Here is a 22,990-nt window from a genome sequence, read left to right on the forward strand (position 1 = left end):
GACCAACAATAATCTATTCTTCCAAAATATAACGTGATATAATTGCAATGTATCCCTTACGAGATAATCCAATCGAGATTTCCTTTTAAGAGCAATATATAGTGAAAGAGTAACAGTAACATTCCAATCAGTTAAATATAGTTACGCGATATTAGTAACGTGCGAAGGTTAAGACATAAAAATCTACTAATACTCTAGTATTTGGAAAAGGTTAATCTACAAGTAATGTCGCACATTCTCAACAAATGCTCATTGCCTATTAGGCAGATAGCTGGTTATTTTTATCGTTGAAAATAGTAATTTTTGAAAAAAGTTCGTGAAATGCATGTTTTTCTAATGGCACTTATATTTTTTTTTCGCCGAGACCGCAGATCGTGGTTAAAAATCCTATCAAATGTGTCATGAAAAAGAGAATTTTATATATGGATTACAAATATAGTTATTTATGAAACAAGTGCGTAGCAAGTGCCTTTTTCACAACGAATGTGCACGAGTATCATACATAATTTTATATACGACCACATTAAAAAATATTTTTGTTGAAAACAGAATCATAAACATATATTTGTATATAAATTTTTACAACTTAAATTAGATAATTCAACAATCTAACTAACATAAAAACTTATTTTAATTACACAAATTAATATTTACAGTGAATATGTTTATTTGATTAATTTTATTACATTTGGTAATTTTTTTCTTTCACTGCTACCTCACCAGTAAAAAATTTGAGATTGAAGGTACCCCAATATTGAGCAAATCGAGTTTCGATTTGGGATCTGGCTGCTCCAGTCCAGTTTCTGCTCTGATCACATCTTCAAATTCTAGGCTTTCGACATTAAAAAATTGTTGGTCGTCTCTTTTTTGTTGTTGAGAGAGTTTTCAATGTAGTACCTATAACAGTGACCTGTGTAATCCTCGGAGCTGGGCAAATTTAAATATTGTACCATAATGAATAGAATCTTCCCAATCTGGTTAATACCAACAGAATGTTTGGTACATTTATTCTTGCTATATATGAAAAAACAATTATTATTATTTCTGAACGTCACAGAGACACATATTTTTGTAATTATCTAGGAAACTTGGCGACGTATCTTTATTATCAACTACAATGAACCTTCTCGAATCTTTTTTTGCTTTCTCTAATATTTATTATTACAATATTATACGTTTCTTAAACATCATCTGTCAGCAGACATCGACAGCAATGCCAATAATGGTCATCATCAAAAAATAAAATACAAGATACGGGAATAATAAATTTCAATTTTTATATTGAGCTCTAGCCACTATTCTTTGATTCGTGTTTTTCTTCAATCACACACATCACAATGCACTATTATAATAGATGTATACCACAGTTTAACCTCTCTTTTTAATAATTGTGTTTGAATTATTGCCTATCATCATCAGAAATTCATTACCTGCTGCTCCATATATAAAATTCAAAATCTGTTCACTATTTCTGCAATTTCAATGGGAATGCAATCAGATTCTTCCATTATTATTTAGCTTAACAATCAAAATTTGAAAAACATTCTGCAAAACTGACGATGAGGTTTCACACACAACACAAAATTATCTAAGGTAGCTTGATAAATATACAAATAAAAAGGAGTGTTATAATGATCATCCCATTTAAGAGCATTGTCTTGTTTCGCACGCTTGTAGACGTATGTATAATATGTAACTTCACGTATTTAAATGAGTTTTTGGATACTTAATGTTAATGGTGGTCGTAAATAAACATTTTTTGCATTGTGAATTTGAATTTACATCGTCAAAAACATATAAAAAAATCCCCTTATCGATTTTAAGCGACTATTGTCTTGAAAAGAATAAGTACATAAAACGTCACGGTGGTTGGAAATCTGTTACCGTATCAGAAGCGTGTATAGAAGATACTTTAAATAACTAAATTGAGATTTCTAGCAAAATATTGAATAATAATCTATCTTCTTCCAAAAAAACTAAAATTGTGGAATCAACTCATCAAGAAATCAGCAGCATCTTCGGAAATTTATGTTGGGAGTAAATGTTCAAACTTTACTACTAATTATTATTGCAGTAAATGTAAATTGTTTTATAATAAATATTCAATTAATAATCAACTCTATTAGAAATAAATCCTCAAAAACTAATATTTCATGTTTATTTTGTGAATTATTTTTACAGCGAAAAAAAGTTAACAATAAAAATGCGGAGTTACATATAGAAAAATCCAGATTATTTTAAAAATTAAAAGTCAAGATCATGTTTCTTAAAAATTTGTCAGCATTTATTTTAATATAAAATAGGAATGGTTGTAAACATCTTTTAGCTAATTTTTGTTAATTTGTCCATCCAATAAGTTTGTGTAGTCGTGAATCTTACGCAAAGTGAGATAAAAGACTCGACATCGTATTTCAATACGGTATTGCGAATATCTACGTTCTTCGAGGGACATGAACTTCAGATTTCTGTAAGTGCCTATTTTCTTCAATTGTTCCTTTAAATCTATCCTTATCAATTAGTTGAGTTAGGAAGAGATAATTCGTTATATTTAAATAGTGAATTTTTTTATGAACGATTTAAATTTACCTTCAGTCTCTGAAGGCGATAACTTGGTTATCGAAACGAGCTCCAGACAGTGTAATCGTGAGTGTTGGAATAAGACAGAAAAATCATTTAAATAAATAATGATAATACAATGAAAATAAATGATAAATAAAGTAATAAAAATGGATAATTAAATATTAAAGAACGAATGTTATATTATAGAACCTGAATTAAATACAAATATATTGAATATACAGAATCAAGATAATATGATTGATAAAAGAGAAATGAACAATGAAAATGAGAAAATTGAAAATATTTGAATAGAATATCAAATTCGATACTAAATGAGAACAGAATGGAAAGACTATTTTGGAAATATAGATGTTATCATTCTTTGAAGTGGTGCGCAATTTAAGAAATTATTTGAATTTTTATAATGAAACCTTTCTTTTTTTTATTATGTTAGAGGAGAAGGTCCGAAATGGGCCCCCTTTTATATATTTGATAATAAATCAAAATAATTTACTCCTATAAATATCAAATCAGCGCACATGTATCTCGAAAGATTGTTGTTACTTCCTGATGTAGTATTTTAGGTTTGATACAATATATATCATAAAAAATATATAACTCAGAAGTGGAAATTTCTTATTCTGCCAATGCCAATTAACAATATTTTGAAAAAAAGTTGAACTCAAAATAAAAATTAGCGTCTTTTTCAGCTCCAGCACATTGTTCATGTGACCAACTAATACACATACACTGGACCCGCAGTTTACCTTTTGTATCGTCCTTACCATCGCAAAACATGCATACCGCATTGTCCCCGTCTGGAATGCCACCAATTCCTTCCATTTCATTATCCTCCTCAGCTGGAGAAAAATCATCCGAATCTTCTTCATCCTCCCCTTTTTCTCAATGTTGGCCCTGCATTATTCTCTCAGCTGCACCAGTGATTAATTTAAATAAACAGAGCGTGCAGGTGTTGAGTTGCATGAAGTATTACAGGATGAAATCAGCATCAAAAAAAATATTACGATCAAATGGAAAAATCCTTGTTACTCTGAATTCATTTGAGGCTATTTTGGCAGTTTGGGATTTTAAAAATGCTTTCTCCACTAGTTCTGCTAGATCAAATTGAGAAATGGCACTTTGATTTTCACGTATCCAACACCTGATCTCTTCGCTATAATAAGCCTTGAAGCTACCCATAAATGTTTTGTCTAGAGATTTGTTATTTGTGGTTAGCATGTGGTGGGAGAGAAATGATCAAGATGTGATTATCCCTGGCTAGCCTTACCACAGCTATGTTCGGAGTTTGGCTGTAGTGTCCGTCGAGTACCAACAATACCGGAGATTCAGATGTTGATTTTACGAAGTCTCATCCACTCGATAAATAGGATTTGTTGCACCCACCCACTCGAGTGAACTGCATGTACAGATTCAGGTGGCACGCCTCTTATAAGCTGGTTATTTCTATTTTTTTTCTAGAAAAAATCATCATCGGCGGGACATATTGTCCTCCTGCGCACATGGCTACAATAAGCGTTAATAATGATCCGCGATCAGCTGATGTAAGCGATGATATTTGTCTTTTCCTTTTTCTGTCAGTAACTTCCACAACTTTGCTTTGAATAATAGAAAGACCTGATTAAAGATTCGATCAGGGGGAAACTTATTTTTGTCGTATTCAGGTTCCAAAAGGTTGAAGAAGTCTTGTACATTGATTTTATGAATCCTAGCGCACTAGCGAAAGACGTGCCGGCTGGTCTTCGCGTTGACAAGATCAGTCCAACCAGAGCGTCACCGGCTACACCATTTTTGAAAGGATGCCGAATTCCGTTTCTTGGAGCTAAATTGTAATCCATTCTTTGGACATCTTTTCTTGTAATTCCGTAATACTTTGCTTCCATGATCAAAATATATTGGACCAATTTCCTGTTCTATTTCCACTTCCTAAAATAGTTTTCCTCTCAAGCTTACGGTTTACTGGTTGTGCAGGGTCTAATTTTTCATTTCGCAAAAATCTTTGTTATTTCAATCTGAGAACTCGTTCATCTCTAGCAGTGCCTCTAGTTCCAACTCCTTGGTTTCTGACTACTTCTATTGCATTAATCATTGCATTCGAAGCCCAAGCCTTTCTCACTTTATTACACACTAAGTTTTGGCTGTCTTCTAGGCATCTCAACTAAAGAAAACAATTCTAATCAATTTGGTTTAAAATATTTGGATCGATAACTGTCCCATATTAGGAGCAATTGAGGTCTCTGAAAATTAAAGTTTTATTTTATTTATGGTTAGGTGGAAACATTTTTGAAATTTGTATCATAATATGCAATATTTTTACAACTATCAAGCTAACTCTGAATTTAAAGACAAAAATGTCAATCGAAACAAGTGATCTTTACTTACCTAGTAAATTATTTCCAATTTGTACCAAAAATGACATTTTGTCGGTGGTTCGACTGTTTTTGCGTAGCAGTTGGGCACGTTCTAAAAATCAAACTAGACACAGTAAGAGGTATATTCGGAGGATGGTGCTCCTCGTCTTCCGAAATTTTTAGGCAGCCCCATATTAGCAACAGGGCCCATATTCGGACCGTCTCCTCTATAAGATCAATGGGAAATTAGAATAAGTAAAATATATAGGACAGTTGATATACGTTTAGAAACTAATAATAGAAGAAAGATTAATCAGAACATATAAGAAATTCATAATTTTATTTATTTAACTAAAGAAAAAAGTAAATAATATAAAAAAATTGAATTTTAGTCAGTGTGATACAAATGAAATTTATAAATAAAAGATATAAGTAAATTAATTGGTACAAAACATAATTCAATTCATTAAAAAAATTATTGACCTTAACCAATTATACGCATTATATTTTAGAGAAAACCAGAACAATTTATTGCTACTGTACCAAGATATTTTAAAAACGCTGCATTTAAATCTGTTCATTGAGTAAATGTTAAGATGTTTTAACTATTGAAGAACAAAAAGAAAGGAATTGAGTATTATCACATATATAAAAAGGGCATAGAGGGATTAACGAATTTAAAAATTCATCAAGTGCAAATGTCGGAAGACATACAATATTTCGTCAATTATTGTGAAGTTTGTCAGAAAAATAAATATGATAGAAGCCCTCCAATAATTAAATTTAATTTTACCCAAACAACTAATAAACCATTTAATCACATACGAGTACATATTGATGTTTTTAAGATAGCAAATCATTCATATGTATTTAACAATAATAGAATGCATCTATCTCACGTTACGGTCAAGCATATTCTATTACAAGTATAAACCGCATTTCTGTTGTTATTTTATTAAATTACGTAACTCATCACGGTCTACCGTATAAAATAACAGCTAATTGTGATTCGTGGCTCAGAGTTCAAAAACAATGACCTACAAGACTTTTGCAAATTATATAAAATTGAATTTCTATAATATAATGTAAACAAAAAATAGTAACTCTAATTCATCTGTTGAGAGATTTCATTCCAGTTTAATTGAGCATTCTCGTTTTTTGAGAGAAATTAATAAAGATTTAACACCCGATCAATTTATGAAATATTCAATTTATTCATATAATAATTCTATTCATTCTGTTACTCAATTTACACCCTTCGAAATAATTAAAGGTCGTATAAATAATTCAGATCCTTTTGATTTAGTTGATCATTTAGTAATATCTCACTTTATTCCGAATGATAAAGAAGGTTCAAAATTATTGTATGATAAAATTAGAGATAAGAATGGCGAAGTAAATAAACAATAATTAATAAGAGAAATGAAAATAGAAATAACTCACCCTTCTATTCAAATCAAGAAGTAGTATGTCAGAACTAAATTTAGAGATAGAAAATTACCCAAATTTAAAAAGGCTGAAATTATAAAGGACTCTGTTATACTTTAAGAAGCAGATAGGAACATATAAAAATATAATTGAAAAACTTTAAAGTTATTTCAGAAAACTGGTTACAGAATAATGAAGCTGGCAATACTAATAATACACTCCTAACATTCTATCAAAAGATCAAGACAGAAGATGTACAAATAACACCAATAAATAACCTTTGATTACCCATTAATTTAGGATCATGTACACTTATACGAGGTGGCCCATTAATGTGTGGAAGTGCAATAACTTACTTAATATAAAATATACAACAAAAATATTTAAATAAAAGTTGTTATATTTGCAGAGATACACATTTCTAAAATATTTTGAGGTATGCAGGATGTTCAGCCTAAGCGTGACAACATAAAATAAAGTTTTTTTTAATTGGGCACCCTGTAGATTTGTTTACCAACGAATTTATCGTAAAATTCTGCATCTAGTCCTTTCTTTTCTTTTCTCATAAATTGTAACGTTGCCTAGTTGGAGCGAAAAATATGATGATTTGACGAAAATTGGTGCACTATAAATACTGTCTAGTAAACGTTATTAGTGAAAAGTAACTAAACTTGTTTGGTAAGTACGAAGGTAAAGGATAGCTGAAATGTCTGAACAGAGTAAAAGTTTCGTTTTGAGTTCGGGGTGTTCTTTATATAAGCATTATTTCAGTAGATTTCAATTAGCATTTTTTTAAATGGAACATTCAGTATATTATTTTACCATCTTATAAAACTATTTTATCCCTTCAAATTATATCTGATAACATACACTCTAAATTTGGCTGTTTTTAAGAAAATTGCATTTTTAGTTTATGATTTAAAAAAATCCACCTTTTTAACAAGTAAACACTGACTATGACGTTTAAAATACTTCTAGTTTTTGTGACAAGATCCAACCAGTAATTTTATACCTTTAGAAACTGTAATAAAATAAATAGGGTATCTACAAAACTCAAAATGAATAAACTATACAAAAATAACTAACAACAAATAAGAAAGAACTAAAAACGTTAGATAACTATTTTATTAAATGTTTAAAATAACCATTTACTTCCATACAATAATGTATGCGATCTTCAAGAGCTCTACTAGCGTGATGTAACATATTGACATCAGCAGTTCGAAAAATCTCCTTAATTTTATTCTTCATGTCTTCCTTAGTAGTCGTAGGTGTTTTGTACACTTGTTATTTGACGTAACCCCACCAAAAAAAAATCCATTTTTGTAAGGTCCGGTGAACGAGGTGGCCATTTATGGAGTACTCCTCTACCTATCCATCGTCCGGGATAGTATTTAAATATTCAGTATTTAAATGTGTATTGATCAGTTGGGTATGGTGAACTGGTGCACCTTCATGTAGGTACCACATTCGCCGCCTATCATGAGCAGGTAATTGCTGAAGTTGTGGGATAATTCGTTTTGTGAGAAATTTAAATAAACTTGCCCATTAACAGTTCCTTCAAAGAAATATGGGCCTATGACATTATTCCAATTATTCTACCCCATACATTTAATGACCACCTTGTTTGATACAAAATTGAAAATATCTCTGTTTTGCTGAAATTTTTTTTTGAGCCCACTCACAGAGGATTAACCGCTTTTCATATTCATCATTCAATAGTTTCTGCATTCGCTGTATACGGTCAGGGTGCATTTTGTTCTTAGATAAATTTTTTTGGACGACAGTACGACTATGTTTTTATATTTCCCGTGTCGAAATATTATGATCTTCCGTAACTTTTAACATTACGTTCATCTCGTTGTCCTGTGACATTGCATTCTTCAGCATTTCGCTTTTTCGTAAGCTACACTACCTGTTCTTGTAAATCGTTGAAGCAAATTTTCCAATGTCTCTTTTCTTGGATATTTTTTCTGGAAATCTCAATCTCAATGCATTCTCCAAGACAGAAATGATTTACTCGAGTATTTTTGCTTCCAATAAAATTTGTAAGGAATTGTGATATTTTTTGCCCATGATAAGAAACCAGAAATATCATTTAAGTTGATACATATACAGATTGTCCTAAAAAACTAAAATTAAGTATTAAAAATATCCTAAAATACCAGTGATGCAATAATTTTTGTGGGGTGTATATAAATCACCCAATTTAAGTAAAATAAATTTTGAAAAACGTTATGAAATAGACAAAATTGCAAAAAAGAAAAAATATCATGAAATAGGAAATAGCTTACATATAGAAAAATCTAAATTATTTTAAAAATTAATACGCAAAGGATCATATTTCGTAAACATTTGTCAGCATTTATTTCAATATAAAATAGGAATTGTTGTAAACATCTTAATAAGTTTTTGTTAATTCATTCATCCAATAGGTTTATATTAATTCAGCTTATTGAAATTAATGTAATTCATTCAAAATTATAAAATTGTAAAATCGTTGTATACTTGTGAATAAGTTTTTAAAAATAGTTTCTCGTGAGAAAAACATTTAACTGCGGAAATGTTTTTTAACAGTTGTACAGAAAATAGATTTATATCACTTTGTCATTTCTGATAACAATTTAAAAATATATTTATTAATTTGAGAAACCTAATGAAAAAGTTAGACTTTCACAACCTATACTTTTTTAATTATGTATATTAAACCATGTAAAATTTTAGCATTGAGAATCTATCAAAACAACAATAAATATGGTATGCATTCCTAAAATCACCATTTATTTTTATAGAAATCTCATTTTTTGATCATTCATAATATCCTTTTCAGTTGTATCTATCTCCTTGTATTACCGCATTAAGAACGGTTATATTTGGAATACCCATGACTAGTTTCTATTTCGAGACGTCGGTTAGGTCCATAAACAATCATAGTACATTAACTATATGATTCATCGTTAACCAAATTGCTAAGTAAGATGTAATTATTATGTAGGTAGATATTGTCAAACTTAGTACGAGTATATGGGAAAAATAATGGAAATAGATATAGTTGTATTATTCACGGGATTATACTTTGTCTCCTATCAACAAACTATAGCCCTTCAATCAGGTCATTTCAAATATATAGTTATATAGTATATATAGTGTATATATATATATATATATATATATATATATATATATATATTATATAGTATATATAGTAATGTTCTTATTTATATAACCACTTTTCAATCACAAAACGGTGAAGTGAATTTATATACACAGTATATCATACTCACGTAAGTTTATACGCTAACTATTCACTAATACTTACCAACAAACTATTCACTAACAATTAATACTAAAACTTCATCAAATTTATTTAAATACACAGTTTGGTTTACTTTTCACCATTTCGATATGTTCACTATATCAAATTGTTCACTAGCTCTGGCTATTAAACCATTTATACATATACAGGGTGGTCCAACGAAAAGTTTGCACCTAGCTTTTCTCCTTTTTTTTGTAGTTAAATTCAAAAATGCTCGGACACGTCGATTTTGCTTTTGAGGGGGACACATATTATTCGATCTGCGCCTTTAATCCCCTAGCGGAGGTGAGTAACAAACCTAAAATTTTAAATGGAAGGAGGGGTCAACTGATATATTATTTGAAAGGGCACAAAATTGACTTTCTAATGATACCCTATTTGTCGAATTTTACAGTTGATACGAAAAAGGCTTTATTCCTCACTAATCGTTTGCATTTTCTTTTTGTTTAAATAAAAACTTCAAATACGTGAAGGAAAAGAATTTACACAGTTTATTTAGTCTCTTCATTGATTGGTCATTGGTTGCTTTTCAAGCTATTTTAATTTCACGGTACAAAATTATTTATTCCATTCCAGAACGAGTTGAAATAGTTAAACTTTATTTTCAAAATAAACACCAGCCGCAGAAACCGATCAGAAATGAAGCTGTGGAAGTCGCTGTGCTAGGGCATGTTAAATTGGATCATGGAAAATGGAGAACCTCCGCACTATGTGGCTCCTGTAAGAAAGTTCTTAGATGACCGGTTTCCTAGACGGTGGATTGACCTGCCAGGTTACCGGATTTGTCGCCAATAGACTTTTTTTGGGGACACTTAAAAAATAAATGCTTTGTCAGGAAGCCCGAGTCCATAGAAGATCTTCGCCTACGGATTACAGCAGAGTGCAGAAACATAACACCTGATATGCTAAAAAATGTTAGAAATAGATTTGAAAAAAAATTGTATTTTTGTATGGAATCAAATGGGTCATATTTTCAACATTTGTTAATGTAAGGTTTTAATAAATCAATTTAACGGCTAGTTTACTTTTTTTTAAAAAACATGTTAAAAATAAATAAATATAAAACTTATTTGTATTTTTCATTGATACCAAAAATTTGGGCTTAATATCTTTAAAGCCGCTTTCGCATTAACTGTTTTAGTAAAATTCAACAAATAGGGTACCAGTAGAAAGACAATTTTGTGCCCTTTCGACCCCTCTTACCATTTAAAATTTTAGGGTTTTCACTCACCTCCGCTAGGGGGTTGAAGGTGCAAATCGAATAATATGTTTAAAATGTGTCCCCCTTAAAAGCAGAATCGACGTGTCCGAGCATTTTTTAGTTTAATTACAAAAAAACGAGAAAAGCTAAGTACACCCTTTTCGTTGCACCACCCTGTATATATAAATATTAATGCATCTAAATGTTGTTGATTTTAGATCTCTTCAGAAACGAAACATCAAAACATAAAACATTTTTCCTTACCATATGTACAAGGACTTTTCCAACAATTATGGAATTATTTCAATAAATGTGATATTAGTATAAGTCATAAAGGACATAGTACATTATCCAAATATGTCACTGAGTTAAAATCTAAACTACCAAAAAACAAAAGAAGTAATATTATATATTAACTGCCTTGTACTAATTGTGATGCTATCTACATGTCATCAATACGATAAAAAAAATAGAACTGCTTAACGAACCATGAAATATAAAAAAAACATAAATTCAATTATAAAGATTCAAAAATTCTTGAAACGGAATCTAATACACGAAAAAGGGAATTTTTAGAAATGGTTCACATTCATAAGAACGAAAAAGCTATAAGTGATAAAAAAGATCTAAATAATTTAAGTAAAATTTATAGCTCTATTTTGTGAATTCTAATAAATTTAATATATTTGAGATGTGGGAAGCAAGGAAAAATTAATTTTTCTTATTAGAACAAAGTTGATTTTATCCTTATTTTGATATTCATGATGAAGGTGATTTATAGATCAATATAAATAAGCAAATTATCAGTGTCAATATCATATTTTGAATTAGAAGAGTCTTAAAATCAAAAACATTTAGATACATTAATATATCAAAAGGTCTAAGAAATAACAAATTGAAGAAGTGGACTAACTTTAATATATTTTCCGAGCTTTCGAATACTTATGTATTCATAGTATGCTTGTATAAATTTATACAAGCATTAAAATCACCGGAAATCTTAGTTAATTATTTACCAAATATTGAATAAATAAGTATTCGAAAACTAGGAAAATATATTGAAGTTAGTCCACTTTGGTGTTTCCTTGCCACGTTGCCAATAAAAAACCGCTCAAAATATAGCTGGCAAAAACTTCTTTACAATATATATATATATATATATATATATATATATATATATATAAATTTCTTCAATTTTTTATTTCTTAGACCTTTTGATATTAATATATTAATGCATCTAAATGTTCTTGATTTTAGGTCCCTTCTGTTTTAAAATTAGTTTTTTTTCATCAAAATATATTTTGATAAAGACTTAAAGAAAAGTCAAAACGTCAAAATTTATCTTTCTTTTAAAAACAAAAACAAAAAAATCTAATTTTAAAACAGATATATATATATATATATATATATATATATATATATATATATATATATATATATATATATATATATATGGATATTTACGAATGTTCATGTAGTGTGTTTGACGGAATAAATAATTCTACGCTACTATCTGAAGGCCAGGAGCAGCCCATGCCCAATGGTTAACAATCCGTAACAGGGACAATCTGTAGAATCTAAACATAGCAAAAATGAATTTTTCAATCAATTTTTTAACAAAAAGGTACCCTTGATTCGATAAAATTTATAGATCAGGATATATGTAGATTTTTAGATCGTTGTACATGCAAAAGAAACCGTTTGCCATAAAGAGATATTCTGAAGAAAATCATCATAAATTGTAAATTATTTATTGAAAATACTTACAGCTTGTATTGAAACGGAATACTGTCGAACATCGTGTTACTTGCAATAGGAAAAAATTGAAATATAGAAAAACTTAGTTGGTTAGCCTACAATTTATCAAATAAAAACAAAAAAAATTTATAATAAATGTTCGAAATGGGCACCTTGCACTTATACACACTTCCGGAGGTTATTTAAAAGTTAACTAATAAAGCTGGTTTCACACGGGATGATTTTATTAATTCCCATAATTTACATTTATGGGCAGATGGAAATTCTCATGGTACAATTCAAACAAAGAATCAACATCGATTTTGTGTTAATATGTGGGTAAGAATAGTGGGTAATAATTTAGTGGGTCCATATTTTTTTGATAATAACCTGAATACTTAGAATATCTTCAAAATGCATTGACAACCATGTTATGTGATATTCCTCTAAAAATTCACCGAGACATGTGGTTCATGCACGATAGCGTCCCTACCTACTTCCTAAATGATTTAAAAAATCTTCTTAATAACATTTTCCTAAGGTCGGGAGGTCCATTTTCATGACCACCATGTTTCCATGAATTAAATACAATGGATTCATTGTTTTGAGGAATTCTTAAAAGCTTGGTATATACAGCACCGGTAAACACAGGGAACGAATTGATGGATGGAATAAACTTCCATTGTGACACTATAAAACAAATACTCTTCCAAATTTAAAGAAATGTCCTCCGTAGACTCCGGACGTCCAAGGTGCCTACTTCTACATTTATTATAGTTTTTTTTTCGTTTTTATTTGATAAATTGTAAGCTAACCAACTATTTTTTTTTGTTTGTATAATTTAGAAAATAAACTTAACTAAAAGTTCTGATTCCGTTATTTATTATTGTAATTTGAATTTTTTATGTCACACCATTATTTTCACTTCATCTACTCACTCCCGAATTTTTTGCATCAAGTCCCGGAACACCCTGTATATAATGAATTATAATATAGAAAATAAATTATCAATACAAAGCTAATGCTAATGAATTAATGTTTAATGAACGCCTGCGAAGATGTAATACTTCAAATTAACTATGAATGCGGAAAATTTAAATTCTATATTTCCTTTCTAAAAAGGTTGTTGCTGCTAAAATACCATTTGAACCAAAATTTAAGCCAATTGTCTTATGAAAACCAAAAAAATCTTTTTCTTCAATTTGCAAATTAATTTTCGAAAAGCTTTAATAACCAACTCACACTTATTTGTGCCACCGTATTTTTTGCTTCAAGTAAAAATAGAATTACTATACTCCTCAATTTTCTTTTTTAAAGACGCACGTTTGAGATATTTTTCTGTTTTTTGTTGTATGAACAGCATCAAAATTCTGTGGCTAAAATAGAACCTAATATACATTCAATTAAATATAGAGTGAGTTTTAAATGATTAAATTCGGAAACGAATTTTATATTCCAATTTTCAGATTTGTCTTCAGTTGCTGCAGGCCTTGATTTGAATAACCTTCCACTGCACCAGCTTCCTTATAATATTATGCTACTGTATTGAAGGTGGACCTTGTTATGAGATAGTTGTTAAGATATAAGTTATCAAAGGTTATTTAAAGTGGATTAGTTCACGCAATTATTCCATCTAAAGGGCATCTCTGTGATGGATACAGAGGCAGGAGTTATTAGTCGCTACTTATCTGAGGCTGAAATACCAAGCCAAACAACCAGCCCAAATGATACGTAAAACAAAACACATACATCAAATCGAGGAAAAAATGGCTGAATCTATTCACGAATGTATTAAAACCTTTACACATTTCTGACAATGCAATATTACTTCCTAATATATAAATAATCTTAGATAAATAATCCACTAAAACTTTCATATGAAATTCCGTCTCAATTCCTAACAAAAATTCCGTCTATCTATTACATAAACTGCAAAGGAATTTAAAGAATGTGGACAACCGACTTATAGCATATTTATATTTACGAAACTGAGAAATCCAACAACAAAAAACATCTAATACGCTATATTTAATTTACATCGCATCTCATCCGTATAACAAAAAAAACTTTGGACTCCATCTTCTGGAATCTCCAATTATCATCCGGTTTTCCGTGACGTCATGATACTTCTATAAAACAATCGAGGCGGTCAGTTCCTAAACAAAATACAATCTTCGCTCGAAGTGAAAGCTTGAGAGAATCATAGCAGGCGATCCTTGATATTTACATCCTTTTTAATACATTTTACGCGAAATGTTCGTAAACATGTATCGCTTTGGAATTATTTTAAGTGTTTTTGTGCTCATTCAACATTCTGAGGCTTCAGCTATACCAATGTGGGAATATCTCAGTAAACAAGAAAAAGTGAGTACCTACCAAAAAATGTTTATTTTTAACTGAATAGTAATTTTATTTGAATGCAATGTGTTTAATTCATCGTGTAACATCCGATTGAGATCATATTTTTACGATATGAGTCATTTATTTGTTTTGTACCTGAATACGTACAAAAAACAAGTGAACTCGACGTTCATAAATTTTTCTCAAATTAAATAATAGATAATTCAGCGGTTAAATATAAAAAATTGCTAAACACAAGTTAATAATTGAAATTCAATATTAGCGGCGCATGAGTACCAAAAACTATTCCACCTCAATTTGTTTATGCGATCTTCTTCAAATTGCTCAAAGTAATATTTTTAGAGAAAGGAATTTCTAAAGATTCAAAAAATCTCGTATTTGTGTGAGCATAGGTATAAATAATGAATTTTTTCAAAATATCTAATAGGAATATTATTAACTATTGGATGAAAAATTGAAAAAAAAACATTATTTGTATTTTTTTAAATATTTCTTTCATGGGTCAAAAGTATAGATAACTAATTCAGTTTTATTCCTTCATAGAAAATAATGAAATACTATGGCTTAATAACTAATAGTTATAATAAATTAACTGATCAGGAAAAATTTTGAATAATTAATAAAAGAGACATAAATATGTATTTATTAGTTCTTGTTGAAGTATGTACATTATTTGTAATATATTGTTATTTCAAAAAAAATTGAATGACAAATTTAAAGTCATAAATGAAAATGTTAGAGAGAGTTTTCGAGAAATCTTTTATAGATTCTATAAATCTGAAAGGATATATTTGATCTTGCCGAATGAGAATGTTTTTACGTTATGGTGACTTATGACTTATCCTTTAAAGAAAAGATTATTTGGGAAAAATCTAATAAAAATATTCCCGATATTGGAACCAAAATTCTTATCAAAAATATTTACTGTATTACTCATATTAAAAGATAAGGCTAAATCTAAAGAAATCTTTGTTTTTAAACTAATGAATAGATTTACCAATTAGAAAATTCAATTCAAGTGTGAATTATTGGATGAATGATTCTTAATAGAATTAGTAGTGAAAATAGTAAGAATAGAAGTGAATGATGATTCAAAAACTAAAATAACGAAAAAGAGATTAGTGAAGCCACAGACATTATCCGAAAATACAATCATAAGAAGACTAAATCTTAAAAAATCATTGAAGATTTCTTGATGTTATATAGTCCAGGAGAAATCGGCGCATAGGTACCAAAAACTATTCCACCTCAATTTTTTTATGCGATCCCCTTCAAATTGCTCCACTGCTGATATAAATGCATGCTGCCATGGAGCAGCCCCGTGCCATTTTGCTTAAACCGAATTTTTTTTAAACAATTGCAAGAAATTGTTATTTTTCAACCAGACAAACTTTTTTTTATTCTTTATTGAAATACTAAGAAAAAAGGTTCTATGACTATCTCGAAATTGGGTGAGCGCAATTGAAAAACAGGTATAAACAATGATTTTTTTAAATCGCTATATTATTAACTATTGGATGAAAAATTGAAAAAAAAATTATTTGTATTTTATTTATTTCTAATATTTTTTTATGGGTCAAAAGTACCCACATTCGAGATTTTTCGACCCTTCGACACTTCTGTTTACATTTTAATAATTTCATTCGTGATTTTATTTAAAATCATCCAATCATTCACACAAGATCAAAGTATGAATTAAAATGGATGAACAAATTGTTAATATCACTATAGTAATTAAAATATATCCTTTCAGATTTATAGAATCTATAAAAGATTTCTCGAAATATCTCTCTACCATTCTAAGATTTTCATTTATAACTTTAAATTTGTCATTCGATTTTTTTTAAAAACAATATAACATATAATGTAGATACTTTAACAAGAACAAATAAATACATATTTATATCATTTTTTATATTATATTACGTAACTTGTTGTTTTCTAGAATATGAATAGATACAATAGTTTTATAATTACATATGTTATAGATAAAAACTGATACCTTCTATTAAATCATAATGACCAACCATTAGCAACCATGTAAACAGTTACACAACAGAAGCCCATTGTAGAATATGCTTAGATATGAAGAAAAAAGATCGATAGTTTTTGGAAAATTTCATAAGGATCAAATAGAAAGTCAAATAAATTTATATATAATAATATATAAAAATTGAAAAGCTACGACAAAAGGCAAACGAAATTAAGAATAATTGTGACTGAAGCATTACAGTAATTCAAAAATGTTTGTAGGTTCTTTAATTCATTATTTGAAAATATCTCAATATAATGCATGAATACCATATTCAAAATGGCAGTATATTTATATAAACTGAAAATATTTTTATGGGTTCACCTTGAATAAGCGTAATTATTCCAGTTCCCACAAATTTACTAGAATATACAATAATTGTTAAAATTATGTTAAAATATGGTTAATTATTCTAACAACTTCAATAACAGAATATGTGAAAATTAATTTCAATTTTCTTTTATAGATGTCGTTCCTGTATTCCATGTTTGCTACTCAAGTTGAAAATTTTTGCGATTCTTCTAATGTTCCCAACTGCAATCAAGAGTTATTGAAATATGGTTTGAACAAACTAAAGCAATTACCCGAGGAATATTTGGACTCTATGGACCCTTATCAAAGAGGTGGCAGTTTAATAAGTAGGTTTAAAATACTTTTTGATCAAATTTACATAATATAAAAAACAACTACAAACAAATTATAAATTTACCAAATCTCAAGTAACCTTATTTGGCTTTATATAATAATATAGGTATCTTATCTGTATTACAATTCTAATAAATCTGTCACAAAGTTATATCAGTTTCACTCGATGTAATAACTACTGTAAATGGCTGAGACTTCTCAAATTATGGCATTATTATATAAATATCATATAACCATATATTTTTCTTTACAGTTTGGGATACAATGATGGCAGGTCATCCCTTAGCTAATACAACACCTAAACCACGTGCTACTACCACACCGAAACCAAACAGTTATGAAGATGAACCATACAGCGATTTTGAATTTGGTTCTCAAGGTTCAGCTTCTGCTAGAATTGATAATGTAGTTATAATACCAGCACCTAAACATGTTCTTAACCTCTACAACGTGCAAACCACAAGATATCCTCAACAAGTTGGTAGTGTGTTGAACGCAATTGGCACACACAAAAAAGGACCATACACTAGGTTCCAAGAATATTATTCTGAAACTCGTACTACCACAGAAAGAACTCCAATAGATCCCATGGATGAAGGAACATATAAAGATGCTCCTCTCACTGGTCCTATGGTGGTTAAAGTCTACTTAGATGGTACACCCGTTGAAGACAGCATGCCTCTTCCTCAAGATGAAGATTTAAAACAGTATAAAATGTCACAAATTAAAATTCCTAACATATAGATTCAGTTTCTTATAGCTTATCTGTGATATTCTTTGTAAATCTTAATTCCTGTGGTATGTTTGAGAGATGTATGGCTGATTATTATTTATTTGAATATGTTTGTAAGAAATTTATTTATTTTAAATTTTTAGGTACAGAATTAAATCACAGAGACTGTGATTTTCGCTTAGTATCCAGTTTTATTCTGGAGATAAGTTTTAAACGTTTGATTTTTATAATTTATAAATAAGTGGTTGTGTAATAAATTTTCCAAAATCAACTGGTATTTTATATATGTTGACTAACCATTGAATAATATGGTTTATGCATAATGCGAACAATAGAATTAAACGACGAGAAAACTATATGGTAAAATGGAGCAACTGGAGAATTTATGTTTGGAGGATTATTTAATAGATGAATTTATTGAAAATTCATTAAATATTATGAGTAATTTACTCTTATAAATATAAAATTTAGCTAATTATGCATGAAATGCTCAAAAGTATATATTCGAAAAAACAAAAGTTGGTGTCACAAAAATGTAAAGAGCCATGAACACAAAAAAGTACTTTTAGCCTATTTAATGAAACAATTAATAATGAAATGATATTAAAAAATTGCTGAGTCTACACTTTTACTTAAAGAAAATAGTTTTAAAAAAGGCGGCGAATGAAATTGTCAGTGTTATCAAGAAACCGGAATATTTTACAGATAAACAACCAGAATAAATGCGTCATCATTGGTATTTTCAAAAGATTAATTCACATAGTCTTCTGCCAATGTAGAAGATTGCCAGCCACCAAACCACTTAAATGATAGCTGAAGATATTCAGCAATTTACGTGGTGTACTACCGATTGTGTTTATCCCCACAGCCTGATTTCACATGTGGTATAAAACTTTTCTAGGAACAAATGAACATCTTATGGTATATAAAAATAGGGGTGAGCAAAATAATCGATTAATCGAAAAATAATCGATTAATCGGGTGATCGATATATATTTTTAAAAATAATCGGTAATCGATTAATCGAAAATAATCAAAAAATCGAAAAATTTCGATTAATCGGAAAATATCGATTAATGGATGTGGACAACATCCTGTGAGAATTTGGTTTTATAAAATACAATATTTCTTGCCTATTTTCATTCTCAAAAATGCATAATGGTTTTGGTACAGTTTAATTGAATTTAAAAGAGAGTTTTTAAGTGGTTTTATTACAAAGTAAAAGACTGAAATAGTTATTTGTATGCTTAGGCCGCGAAATATCTTTTTAACGTACCGGTTGCGGCCGAGGCAAGATAATCTTGAGGTCGTTAAAAAGTTTCGCGGCTAAAGCATACACACTATTTTTCGTACAATCGTTAAAATAATCAAATAATATAGTAATCAATTTAACGATTAAAAATTTATTTTCTGAATAATTATTTCCAGATAATTCAGATCAAAATCTTACTTCCAAATATCTTCTGTAGGTTCATTATTTGGTTTGTTTTTATTGGGAATCAAACCATAATGTCTTCTGTATGTTCCTAGTGATATACTCCCTCTTTATCTTGTTTTTTGTAGGAATCAAACCACAATCGTTCTTATGAAGCTTTATTTCCGATTTTCGAATAATCGAAAATTGATTATTTTCGATTGATCGATTATTTTTGATAAATCGATAAACCTCATATTTTCCGAAAACCCCTACAATACTGTGTACAATACACCTTAAGTGATAAGTCAAACTTTTAAAACAAGAACTTAAAGAAACGCGGGGAGTGGCTGAACGACAGTCAGGAGAAGACTTAGAGCAGTTAAATTTGAACCAAAAACTCCAGCTACTGAGCCCAAATTAAACCCAACTTACCGAGTTTTGCGGGACCAAAGTCAAACTACTAGGCTTCGAGTAATTTTAATGGCTCTGCTCTATCTTCTACTGATTTCTCTTAGAATTCTAACCAAATGGTGGGCCCTGTCGTTCAAGATATCTGACATCCATTCTCCTGTGTTTTAGGCAGCATCGTAGCGTTCATAGTAGCGATAGAGGAGAATGAGTCAACAGAAGACCTTTAAAGATTCATGCAGTGTTATACAAAAAAACGTGGTTTTAGGAGGAGGTTACTGGATAGCTGGACGGGCATTTCAATGGAAGCAAAAACCAGGCAGGTTATTATTGAAACAGGTGGTGGAAGATTAACGGCGAACCGCTACATAGAAGAACTTTTAGGAGATCGCGTCGTTCCCTACATTGGTTTCATCAGCAAAAACTTCATCCTTATGCAGGACAATGCCTGTCCACATACTGGAGACTCCGTACGGCAATATTTTGTTTTTTGTTGTTTGTGAGAAAAGTTCAGGCTAGAAATCCTGCACCAGCCACTACATTAGACCTCAAAACGGCACTCACTGAAAAATGGGATAGAATCATACAAGATCGAGTATAGACACTTTTTCGATACATGAAAAAGCGATTAGGAGCTATTATTAGGGACAGGAAATGGAACACTGAATATTGATATTTAGATGTATTTAAGCTTTTATAGATCACCTACCACATGAATGAATAGTAATCCGGATCACGTTCACTGTTTGGAAACTGAACGAAGTAATCGGTCATATCAATAGTTCAGGATCCTTTCTACCCTAGCATATAATAGGTGAGAGCTATCAACTAACAGGTTGTTTCGTTTGGTTACGGTTTTTTTAACTTATACATCTAGAAGAACCGTTTTATGATCGAAATGACGAGAATAATGATTGATTTTATATTAAAAAACAATTACAATCAAGTGCCCATACTTAGGACGGTGCCCTTAGTTGGGACATTTTGACATTTATTTAGTGGTTGGAAGCACTTGCGATTGTATTTCATGCGTTTATGTTAGCCACTAGACTTGGCTTTTTTAGACCATTAAAAACAATTTGGCGAAGAGAGATGACAGACTGGATGAAAAACAAGGGATCTCTAAGAAAAAATAATTTCCTACCAATATGTATACCTATTTATTATTATTTTATTTCAATTTTTTGTACCGCGTTTTTACCTTTGAAACTCGTAACTGTCCGAAGCGAAGAAAATAAGGCTCACGGAAAATATATGTTTCTGGCATGAAATGGAAGCTTTTGATTAAATTGAGGAGTAAACAGCTTCATTTTAATTTGTATTATCTAAATATATCAAATTTTCTTCTTGGATCCATCTTAGAATCGAAAGAGCGGATGAACTGCTCTAAACGTCGTAACTTACTTATGTGCATGTACAGTAGAAAATCCTGATTCTAATATAAAATTAAATCAATTTCAAAAAAAAGTTCCCACGATTCGCTATGTGCATTTTGTACTACGTTTAAATTATCAGAGAAAACATAAAAGTAATGTGCGTTTTAAAAAACAGAAAACAATTAGATGTAATGAAAGAAATCTTATGGCTTTATTTTCATTTGAAGATACCATCTGAACATTTTTATTTGCTCTTCTTGGAATATATATAAAAATATTAATTCCTCAGGAAAAACCAGAAGGGATATTTATATTATGAAGAAACTAAAAGAGTCCGACCTGTTTCGTATTTAGTAAATTTATATCATCAAAATATAAGCCTAGCATATTTAATTAAATCAACTTTTTATTATTTATTGCAAAAATAATTCGTAAATATTCCTAGGTTTACGTATGGATTCTAACAGATCTGATAGTTTAAAATAAGTTATACTGTTCAATGCAATTGTATCATTGTCTGATTATCTAATCATAATAGTCAAAAGATGTTATAGTTCTTCCAATATCAAATGCAGATTATAAAAACTGGTTCGAAACCCTTGCTGACAATTTTGTTTGATCTACTATAGGCGTAGATATCTCATTTTATAAATTTATTATTTTTATAAATACTTTTAAAAATATGTATATCTTATGCGAGAAAGTATTTAATAAAAGGCAATCGAAACATTATAAATCGGACGGCAATATACGCCGTTATTTAGATAGATGCACTCAATTGTTGTCCTACTTGGAACTTAAGAAATAATCATTATTATACCTCTTTAACTTTCTACAACTGAATATTGCATTATAAAACGTAAATAGAAGAGTAAAATGTACCTGCCTGTAAGCGCGTTTGGTTTAAACAGGAGTTAAATTTCAAAAATAAAGATTTACCTTTTTTAAAAAAACTTTAGTACCCGATGCCTACAACAATAGGTGAGAGAATGAACACTAACTGTATCAATGAATTAACAAATATTATATAAATGGAAAAATGCTGATTACAGTAAAGTGTAACAAAATGATAGTTATTATATTAACAGGATGTATACATGTGTCTGCTGATACTCACTACGGGAGAATAAGATATATGAACTGCACTGTCATTGGGGTAATTCCATTGGTTCACCCTGGTATCGTTCTTGTTTTTTTCTAAAAAAAATTATTGTTGCTGTTGTTCCTAGATGGCTTTGATGGACAAGTAACAAGTTTGGTTCACGAAATTGTGGGAGCAATTTGGTTGGATCTTCCAAATGTCAATTATTAATATTAATTTTGTTATGAATTTCTGTGGGTTCTTTGGGCTATTCTTAACTAAATGTTCTATTAGATCCTGTCCAGATGTGTTTTTAGAATGAATAAA

General features: G+C 29.7%; 1 protein-coding gene and 1 long non-coding RNA gene across 2 annotated transcripts; one reads left to right on the forward strand and one right to left on the reverse strand.

Annotated features, from left to right (window-relative positions):
- Positions 1-2,144: 2,144 nt before the first annotated feature.
- On the reverse strand, positions 2,145-22,555 carry LOC130896245 (uncharacterized). Its single transcript, XR_009059551.1, has 3 exons — positions 22,522-22,555; positions 4,960-5,155; positions 2,145-4,814 (listed from the first exon to the last, which is right to left on the reverse strand). It is a non-coding gene; the product is annotated as an uncharacterized LOC130896245 (long non-coding RNA).
- On the forward strand, positions 14,590-18,652 carry LOC130896244 (rhythmically expressed gene 5 protein). The gene is made up of 3 exons (XM_057804194.1): positions 14,590-14,974; positions 17,470-17,641; positions 17,902-18,652. Exons 1-3 carry the CDS (start codon positions 14,864-14,866, stop codon positions 18,390-18,392), a joined length of 774 nt encoding a protein of 257 aa, XP_057660177.1. The 5' UTR covers positions 14,590-14,863; the 3' UTR covers positions 18,393-18,652.
- Positions 22,556-22,990: the final 435 nt, after the last annotated feature.

Source organism: Diorhabda carinulata, chromosome 7 (assembly GCF_026250575.1).
Source record: "Diorhabda carinulata isolate Delta chromosome 7, icDioCari1.1, whole genome shotgun sequence".
NCBI classification, from domain to species: domain Eukaryota; kingdom Metazoa; phylum Arthropoda; class Insecta; order Coleoptera; family Chrysomelidae; genus Diorhabda; species Diorhabda carinulata.

What these genes read in the sequence shown, in the direction of transcription:
- LOC130896244 (XM_057804194.1), top strand. Translation starts at nt 14,864, where the DNA reads ATGTTCGTAAACATGTATCGCTTTGGAATTATTTTAAGTGTTTTTGTG. An exon ending in ATCTCAGTAAACAAGAAAAA is followed by an intron (nt 14,975 to 17,469) that starts GTGAGTACCTAC and finishes TTTCTTTTATAG; the next exon opens with ATGTCGTTCCTGTATTCCAT. An exon ending in AAGAGGTGGCAGTTTAATAA is followed by an intron (nt 17,642 to 17,901) that starts GTAGGTTTAAAA and finishes TTTTCTTTACAG; the next exon opens with TTTGGGATACAATGATGGCA.